This window comes from Myotis brandtii, unplaced genomic scaffold (assembly GCF_000412655.1).
Source record: "Myotis brandtii unplaced genomic scaffold, ASM41265v1 scaffold517, whole genome shotgun sequence".
Taxonomy (NCBI): Eukaryota; Metazoa; Chordata; class Mammalia; order Chiroptera; family Vespertilionidae; genus Myotis; species Myotis brandtii.
The window spans coordinates 254,611-264,465 of record NW_005369706.1 but is presented as its reverse complement, the minus strand read 5'-3'; the positions used below and the strand labels follow the sequence as shown (position 1 = coordinate 264,465).

The window sequence follows — 9,855 nt, the reverse complement described above, 5'->3', positions numbered from 1 at the left end:
TCCCCTCCCAGAGCGCCTTTGGGACTTCATCGCGCCCGGGAAGCAGAGAGGTCACCAGCGGAGGCCACACGGGGCAGAAACAGTCCTCGTGCCCACTCGCTGGCCCTGGCCGGACTCGCGGCCTCCCCGGGGCCCAGGCCTCACGGAGCGGGTCGGTTTCCTACCTGCGCTTGGCCACCGGGTAGAGGGCAGCTCCAGGCTCGAGGGGGCGCGAGGTTCAGCTCCGGAGGGCGGACCCGGGGAACCCCCCCGCTACCGCAGACTTCACTGCGCCGTAGGCTGGGGATTGGCTGACTGAGCCCGCGAGAAAGACCGTCTTTTCTTTCGTGACTGAGTCTCCTAAAAGTTCCAGTTCCAGAGTCTGAGTGACCGAAGACCCTCTCTCATGGGAAGACTACAAGCCCCAGAATCCAATGGGCCTCTCGGAAAGGGAGGCTCGTCTGAGGATGCGTAGTAAGCGTGGCGGGGTCGGAAGCCGGAAGTTCAAGGACGGCACCCAGCCTGGGCCGCGGGCGGCGCGGGCTCCCGCCTCTGTGTCCGGTACGCGGTGCACTCTCTCTGCGTTGGGAGTCGTATCCTAGAGGGTAATTGGGTGGGTGGGCGGGTGGAAGGGAGGGAGGAAGGGTGGCTTTCCTGACCAAGAGCACCTCAGTGTCTAGGGTTGTTCCTGGGCCGCCACCCTTGTGTCGGGTGCTGCGTCAGGCTGCGCGCTCTGTGCTGGCGAGACGCGGGCAGTGGAGGCCTTGGTTGGACGGGAGGGAGCTGCAACACCCAGGTACGCCGTCTGCTGGGGCGAGCTGAGGCCCGCCAGTTCGGCCGGCCTGTGCGGACCGCAGCCTCCGTGCCCTTGAAGTCACCGGTGTATCCTGCACTGCGAACGAGGCGATTTGCACTGCGTGCAGCCCAACAAGCTCCTTGCAGCTGTAGGTCCTGCCAAACCTCGACTCCAGCGGGGCTCTTGGCCCTCCGCGCTCCGACTCTAGTAGCTCTGACCTTGGGGGGTCAGCGTTCCTGGCCCTGCTGGGGTCCTGGCTAAGAATTTGCTTTTTACTTAATGACTTCCAGTTCAGTGCACTAAATTTTTACTTGAGGTTTACCTGTGACCTAGTCATCTATTCCCATCTGACCAGCCTTCAAGGCACATAACTTTGCAGTTGTGGTTCCCAATTTTCATTCTGGCCCAATGCACCTGAAAATGCAGTGACTTGATGCAGCAGAGACTTTCAAGCAGGAAGAGGGATATAGTTAAATGAAAAAGCCCCCCAGAAATATCTGGCATGTTCTTCCTACTTTCTTTCCCTAATTATTTTGCTTCTTCAAACTGGTGTTTCCTTGGCCTCTCTCTCTGGTCTTATCCCCTCTCTGCTTTGGTGTCACTTGTTACCTCCCAGGAGCTGTCCCGATTTGCATATCCATCTGCCTGATAGACATCATCACCTGAATATTGTGCTGAGCGTCTTAATTTTAAGGTGTCCAAAACCCAGCTCATGATCTTCTTGACTGACAGTGCGACCACCACCCTGGTGCACACACCTGTTTCTTCTTATTATTTGTTAACAGTGTCCCAATGGACAGTTTCCTAACTTGGAGATATTTTCAGCTTTGCCCTAATCCATTCAATTAATAAATCTTGAACTTCTGCATCTGTCTTCTTTTCTACATCCTGTCTTAGCTCAGGGTATGCGAAGAGTTTTTTAAAATTTGAAAATAGGAACAATCTTAGGTTGGATTAGACAAGAGAAGGAAGTGAGATTCTAGATACCAAAATCATGTCTATTAAGTCTTCTGTCACTCTTTTAGCCAAGCTGTACCATCTTGTTTCTTGGCTAGTGAATGCTTCCAGCCTTCTTCCTTCAGCTCCTCAAAGTGGTTAGCATCTGGCCAGGGTTATGGGGAATATGAGGGGAAAGAAGAAGTAAGGCGGAGGTTGAAGGTCTGCAAGTCTCTTAATATTCTGCTCTCTCTGTGTGTTTTCTTCAGTCTCACAGCTTGGGGTCCTTTCGAAGCTCAGATAACCTCATCTTGAGATTGTGCCATTTGGTTTTCTTCCTCTGACCTTATTGAGAGTCATTTGGAATTATAATTCAAGGAAGCTATGCCTCAGCTCAGCTTGGGGTCCACCTTCAAGGACTGGCTCTAAGGAAATGTTCAGCCCATAGAACTCACTCGGAGAAGCACTTATATCTCACCCTACTCCTGACTCCCTAAGCCAGCTAATCCTGAGCTTTTTCTTCTTCCAAATTCTTGACTTTTAAGAAACGTATTCTCACTCATTTCAGCTAGTCTTTTAATTTCAGGTCCCTCAACAAAGAGGAGTTTAAGAACACATTCATAGTCCCAAACTGAGGAACGTTTTGTTCAGGATGAGAGATTGTCATGCTAGACTTTCTCTTGTTCTCTAGCTCAGAATATCCAGGGAATGGTTAAATTATAAGTAATTTATCTCATGCAAATGTGAGTTAACAATTTGCTGGGGACTCCGTTTCTTTTTAGCCGTTGGGATAGGTGCTTTGTGTTGTGTTTGGAATTTAGAATTAATGCTGTGGAAGGTTGGCACTATTTCAGGAATATTACGGCTTAAACAGATGCTTGAGGTCTAACCTGGGAACCTAACCACCGTGAATAAGATTGTTTTTATGGGAAAATAAATTGGATATTGCCTAGAAGGTTCCCATTTGATCTCCTACAGAGAATAATTTACTGCTAATGTTTAATCCCTGGCTACCTCCATTAATTGCCCGTTAGTCAGAAAAACTGATGCATGCTTAATGTACCAGTTAACATTTCTGGGTGGTCCGTACCAGTCACTTCTTTCCAAAAATATGGAGGGTGAGGTGTTAGCTGTGATGTCATTCAGATTCACCTGGTTCCAGCTGTGTGTCTGTGTCTCATGTAGATTTTATTTGCCCTTTTGAAACTTAGAATTCCCAAACGTTGTCTTCCATTGTAAGACTCTGCATCCATGTAGGGGCCATTCAGTAGAGTAGACAGACTAAGCAGGGTGCACAAGTTATGGAATGGCTTTAAACAGGGAAGTGGGCTGGGCACATGAGACCTATCCTGGTGTCTAAATTCAGTCTTTCTTTGTAGGGGACGACATGCCAACTGCCAAGCAACTAGCTGACATTGGCTACAAGACTTTCTCCACCTCCATGATGCTCCTTACTGTGTATGGGGGCTACCTCTGCAGTGTTCGAGCCTACCACTTTTTCCAGCGGCGCAGCTCCCGGCGCCAGGCTGCAGAAGAACAGAAGACCTCAGGAGTCCTGTAGAACTGGGGGGCTCTTTTCCTTGACCAGAGAGGCCTGAGGCATGCTGTGGAAAGAGCTCACCTACAGTCATCCAAATCAAGAGAACCAGGGCCTTAATGGTTTTCAAGTCCTGCTGGGGATAAGTGCCCGTGTTTTCTCTGGAACTGCCAGTTTAAGGAGGCTCTCAAATCGTAGCAGGAATTGGGGCAGAGGGAGGCACATGCACAGACATTAAATATTTTTCATGTGTCTGTGTCTTGGTGTGTTTGTTTATTTAAATAGGCTACGGACCACAGAGGTCGGCCCTTAACTACCAGTTTTCTAGTCATAGACTGGATTTCCACGATCTTGAGCTCTTAATACCTATGAAGTGGGTATTATACAGTTTTAGGAGTATATATCAACTTTCATGACCTCAGAGAAATGACTGTCCTAGCAGCTGTAGAAATCCCCCCAAAATTCGACTGAAGACCAGAGCTCTTTGGTCAATGACCATTTCTGCACTAATTACTGTGTCCAGGTAATGGGATACTCTGGCTAGCATTTAAGGAAGGCAGAGGCCCTTGTTTAACAGTCCTCTCAAAATTGCACCAAGTGGAGGAGGCTCAATTCCCAAAAGGAAGGGTTGTTGGGCAGCCTATAGTAATATAGTTCACCTCCTTAAGCTCATTGGGTGTAGTGTTAGCATAAGGGTCGATTTCTCACTGTTCCACTGTACAGGAAATCAAACCTGCAGGTCTTATTACAGAGCTGTGAAGAGGATTTGAAAGAAAACTGTATTCAAGGTAAAACCCAACTATGAAGAGAGGTATTGTTACCACCATTCCATTTTGAGCTTTGAGATTTACTAGTTCATGCCCTTGGTGATCACCCCAAATATCAACCTCCTTGGACACCTTTCCTTTTTCATGCTCTTTGTGCATATTGCTCTGACCTTGTCCCTCCTAAAGCTTTCACCTAAAAGCCCTCTTCCATGATTAAAAAAACTGAGCTTTAGTCCTGGCCAGTGTGCTCAGTGGTTAGAGCATCAGCCTGTGCACAGAAGGGTCTTGAGTTTGATTCCCAGTCAAGGTCATGTACTTGGATTGCAAACCCTAGCCCAGTCGGGGCCCGCGCAGGAAGCAACCAGTTGATGTGTCTCTCACATCTCTCTTTCTAAAAATCTATGGAAAAATATCATTGGGTGAGCATTAACAACAAAAAAAACCCCAGCTTTAGCCCTGACCAGGTAGCTCAGTTGGTTAGAGTGTTGTCCCATACTTCCTGGTTGTGGGTTCAATCTCTGATCAGGGCACATACAAGAATCAACCAATGAATGCAATGCTTAAATAAGTGGAACAACAAATCCATGCTTCTTTCTCCCTTCCTCTCTAAAATAAAGAACAACAACAAAACAACCCAGCTTTCCTACATTTTCAACCCTTTTACTCCCATCCTCTCTTGGTGTATTAACCAAGGACTCTACTGCCTCTTCTGCTTTCTCACATGTACAGTTAGGGTCACCATTCTCTCAGCTGTCCCCTGTGCCACTTTCAAAATAGTACAAAATCAGTCTTTTTTGAGGCGATTTCTTACATTCTCATTTCCATTCTATTCTAGAACTTGGAGATTTCAAATTGTTTGACTCCTTTAATTTTATTCCAATCTCAGTCCCTTATTGGCCTAAACTTCTTCCCTGTCCAGCCTATGCCCATAGTTGGTCCCCTAAACAACTTCTCTGCAGTCTCTGCCTCCATCCTTAGCCTTCTTAATTCTACTCCTTGCTCCTTTAGTTATCTCTTCTCAATATATAAACTTGCTTAAGGCCCTCCACCCCCAATCAAAACAAACTATGAAGATTATTTCAAGAGAAGTCTCACATGGTAGCACTTCTGAAACTTGAAGTTCCTTCCACCTCCACCACTTCATTGAAATTCCGTCAACATTCCCTCCTTTGTGCCACATCCACTGATGATTTCAGTCCTCCCCTTACTGTTTCCTGAGGCACTAAAGCTCTACTTCGGCTGCAGGAAGGGACCACTATCTTGTTCCCTTTTACCACTTTGATTTTTCCTTTTCATTTCCTCTGCCCACTTTAAACACTAATGTGTTACAAAATTTTGTTCTTGGCCTATTGCTCTTATTTTGTATTTTTCTCAGTTAATCTAGGTAATTAATGGTTCTAACATTACAGAATGTAGTTAGGTGCTCAGTGCTGGTATCTTGGCTCCACCATTATAGCTATCTGGTAATAGGCCAGTTATTAACTCTTAACTCCCCAGTTTACCTTTGTCAAATGGGGATAAAAAAATAATTCCTAATTTAACAGATTAGTTTGAGTATTAAATAAGATAATTCATATTGAGTATTTAATATTCTGTCTGGCACATGGTAAGCACACAGTATCAGCCATTAATGCCTGATGCTGACCTCCAAGTCTGTATCTTACAGGTTGACTTGAGTTTCAGGTACATCCAATTGCTTGATATATCCACTTGAATTTCCTATAGTTCTAACTTGACAGGTCCACAACTAACAGCATTCTTTCTCATCTCCAGGACTTACTTGCGGTTTCTCCCTATTTTAGTTAATGACACTATCATCCAAGTCAGAAATATGGGAGATTTATTAGACTACTAGAGGCCCAATGCACGAAATTTGTGCATGGGTAGGGTCCCTAGGCCCGGCTGGCGATCAGGGCCGATCAATGGGTGACTGGCGGGATGATGGGAGTGGGGGGTGCTGGCACCCACCTTGGCTGGCCTGGTGCTGCCTGCTCGCCAGCCTTGCCCCCCTGCTGCTGCCACAGGTCACCTCCCTCTGCAGGGCGACTGGCAGGGTAATGCCCCCCCCCCCCCCATCCACCTTGGCTGGCCTGGGGGCAGCTTCTGTGTTGAGCGTCTGCCCCCTGGTGGTCAGTGTGCATCATAGCCACTGGTTATTCCACCAGTTATTTCACTGTTTGGTCAATTTGCATATTAGGCTTTTATTATTTAGGATTCCCTGCACTCTAATCCAAACCAGGTACTATTAATTTTTACCATTTAGATATCCATTTAATAAATTCTACCCTTATAAATTCTTGCTTATTCCTTTTTTCTTTTTTAAGAGAGGAAAGGAGAAATATCAATTTGTTTTCCACTTATGCATTCCTTGGTTGATTCTTATTTGTGCCCTGACCGGGGATCAAACCCACAACCTTGGCGTATTGGGATGATGCCTATACTCTCGCAGGTTTTTAGTGGTCTTGGTTCCAGTCTTGACCTCATCAGATTAATTTGCCACATTTCCATCAGAGACATCTATTGGAACAAGTTTAATTATGGCATTCCCCTGCTTTAGATCACCCCTAAAGCTCAACCATAGACAATAGGTTAAAGAATCCCTGACCTATAGGGTCAAGTCCAGACTCCTTAGTATGGCATATGAAGTCCTTAGAGCTGACCCACCTCATCCTTTATTCTAGTAATATCAAACTGCCTGACTGGTTGCACAGTTTCTTGTTTTCATGCCTGTTCATGCTTCTTTCTGAATAGAACATCATCTCTACCCACCTCCCTATCCTCTCTTTTTTCCAAAAAGGTTTCTGTGACCCTTCCCCTTTCCATGCTGAGCCTAGTGTCTATAAAAGATAACACTTTTCGTCCTAACTGGTTTGGCTCAGTGGATAGAGTGTCGGCCTGCAGACTAAAGGGTCCCAGGTTCGATTCCGGTCAAGGGCATGTACCTTGGTTGTGGGTACATCCCCAGTGGGGACTGTGCAGGAGGCACCTAAATCGATGTTTCTCTCTCATCGATGTTTCTAACTCTCAATCCCTCTCCCTTCCTCTCTGGAAAAAATAAAATATATTTAAAAAGAAAACACTTTTCATATAAAATTACCTTTTTAAAATTGATTTTAGAGAGAGGAGAGAGAAAAAAACCCACATTGATTTGTTGTTTCACTTATTTACTAGTATCTAGGGGCCCACTGAGAGCCATCTCATTAGCATACAAAAAACACAATTATCTGGAGATTCCAAGGTCTTAGAAGTTATTTATTTATTTTTTTAAAATACATTTTATTGCTTTTTTACAGAGAGGAAGGGAGAGGGACAGAGAGTCAGAAACACCGATGAGAGAGAAACATCGATCAGCTGCCTGCCTCCTGCACACTCCCTACTGGGGATGTGCCCGAAACCAAGGCACATGCCCTTGACCGGAATCGAACCTGGGACCCCCCAGTCCGCAGGCCGACCCTCTATCCACTGAGCCAAACCAGTTAGGCTTAGAAGTTCTTTGCCAAAAATCTAGGATGAAGATGAAATACCTATCTGCAGACTTTGAGTAAAGCAAGTTATTTTCTGTAATGTGAATGGGCCTCATCCAATCAGCTGAAGGCTTTAAGAGCAAAGACAGGGTTCCCAGAAAGGAATTATGCATCAAAACTGTAACACAGAAACTGCCCAAAGTTCCAACCTGTAGATCTTGGATGCAACACAACTCCTCCCTGAATTTCCAGCCTGCCACCTGCTTTACAAATTTCAGACTTGCTAGTCCCTACAATTGTATGAGGCAAGTCTTTAAATCAGTCTCATTCTTTTTTTAAAAAGTGTTTTTATTGGTTTTTAGAGAGACAGGGAGAGGAAGAGAGAGAATCATCAATGATGAGAGAGAATCATGGATTGGTTGCTTCCCACATCCCCCCCACTGGAGATCGAGCCCGCAACCCTGGCTTGTACCTTAACAGGAAATCGAACGGGGACCTCCCGGTTCATGGGTTGATGCCCAACCACTGAGTCACACTGGCTGGGTGAAATCAGTCATTCTTGCTCTCTCCAGGGGTAGGGAATGTCCAGCCCAAGGGCTGTATAAAGAAGGCCCTCGAAATCATTTGGTCTGGCCCTGCCAAGGCATTAGGGGTGAGTTAATTAAATGATTGACCAAATATAGCAGGCTATTTTTTTAAAAATATATTTTATTGAATTCTTAAAGAGAGGAAGGGAGAGGGATAGAGAGTTAGAAACATCGAAGAGAGAGAAACATCGATCAGCTGCCTCCTGCACACCGCCTACTGGGGATGTGCCCGCAACCAAGGTACATGCCCTTGACTGGAATCGAACCTGGGACCCTTCAGTCCGCAGGCCGACGCTCTATCCACTGAGCCAAACCGGTTAGGGCGCAGGCTAATTTTTAAGTTGATAATTTTGTATGGCCTGCAAATGATGTTATAAATATCCAAATGGCCTTTGGTAGGAAAATGGTTCCCCGCACCTGCGTGAATCTAACCTATTGGTTCTGTTTTTCTGGAGGACTCTCATACAGTAGATAATGCCAGTGTGCATCTGTCCAGTCTTGTTTCCTGGCCTAGGTTCCAGCCCGTCCCTACCTCCAATTGTCTAACAGTCATTTCCACTTAGAGCACCTACAGACATTTCAAATATAGCTTGTGAAAACCTAAATTCAAGGAGTTGTGTAGTATTTACTGAGCACGAACTAGCTGTATTTAGTAAGAAAGAATAGACATATTTGCTGTCAAATTAAAATGAATATAATCAAGTTCTTCAGTTATTACAGTAAATATCAATTAACTGAATTCTCCCATTAAAAGACAAAGACTAGTAACAGAATAGCTGAAAAATAAAAGTCGTGTAGTTTCTAATAAACAGCAAATAAATCACCCCCAGACAGCAAAGCCGTGATGCTGCCAAAAAGTTTAGTATTGTTTCCTAGATGGCTTTCATAGAGCACTCATTTGAGTGAGAGCAGATTCCAATTTGCTTTTTTTTTGTAGGTCTATGGCTGTGGTTAAAATCTTGGAGGCCTGCCCTAGGAGAGACCTTACTGAACTAGAAGAAAAATAAATGTATGCAGATGACTGAAGTGAAGGTGGTACAGATAACCTTAATATGTATCCTTACTACATATTGGCCTATGTCAACTCATAGCACCCCCTTTCCTAAAAAAATATTTTTATTGTTTTTCAGAGAGGAAGGGAGAGTGAGAGATAGAAACATCAATGATGAGAATCATCTATTGGCTGCCTCCTGCACACCCATTACTGGGGATCAGGCCTGCAACCCAGGCATGTGTCCTGACAGGGAGTCGAACTGTGATCTCCTGCTTCATAGGTCAATGCTCAACCATTGAGCCACACCAGCCGGGCTAGCACAGCCACCTCCCTACCCCCCACTTTTTTTTTTTTTAATATATTTTATTGATTTTTCTACAGAGAGGAAGGGAGAGAGACAGAGAGCTAGAAACATCGATGAGAGAGAAACATCGATCAGCCGCCTCCTGCACATCTCCCACAGGGAATGTGCCCCCAACCCAGGCACATGCCCTTGACCGGAATCGAACCTGGGACCCTTCAGTCCGCAGGCCGATGCTCTATCCACTGAGCCAAACCGGTTTCGGCCCTACCCCCTTTTATAAAGCCATTTCCTGTACCCCTGTAAAGTCCCAAGTTCTATTATAGGCCTCTCTATGACTGCTTTTACAAGACCAATTTTACTGCTTTAAATCTTCAGGGGCTCCCACAACCTATCATCTAAAATTTAATCTTCAGCCTTAGCCAGTTTGGCTCAGTGGATAGAGAGTCGGCCTGTGGACTGAAGGGTCCTGGGTTTGATTCTGGTCAAGGGCA

The 9,855-nt window shown here is 45.5% G+C and overlaps 1 protein-coding gene across 4 annotated transcripts; it reads left to right on the top strand.

The window, feature by feature from the left end:
• The first annotated feature begins 335 nt into the window (after positions 1-335).
• LOC102256430 (cytochrome c oxidase assembly protein COX14) lies at positions 336-3,500 on the top strand. 4 transcript variants are annotated; one of them, XM_005877296.2, is made up of 2 exons: positions 336-540; positions 3,091-3,500. In XM_005877296.2, exons 1-2 carry the CDS (start codon positions 414-416, stop codon positions 3,270-3,272), a joined length of 309 nt encoding a protein of 102 aa, XP_005877358.1. In that variant the 5' UTR covers positions 336-413; the 3' UTR covers positions 3,273-3,500. The 4 variants fall into 4 exon arrangements, with proteins under 4 accessions (XP_005877358.1, XP_005877359.1, XP_005877361.1 ...); XM_005877297.2 differs by having other exon boundaries at positions 480-584; XM_005877299.2 differs by lacking the exon at positions 336-540 and adding an exon at positions 605-775.
• The last annotated feature ends 6,355 nt before the right edge of the window (positions 3,501-9,855 follow it).

Coding starts and splice junctions, on each gene's coding strand:
- LOC102256430 (XM_005877296.2), top strand. CDS start 414: ATGGGCCTCTCGGAAAGGGAGGCTCGTCTGAGGATGCGTAGTAAGCGT. Junction 541..3,090: donor GGCTCCCGCCTCTGTGTCCG/GTACGCGGTGCA, acceptor CTTTCTTTGTAG/GGGACGACATGCCAACTGCC.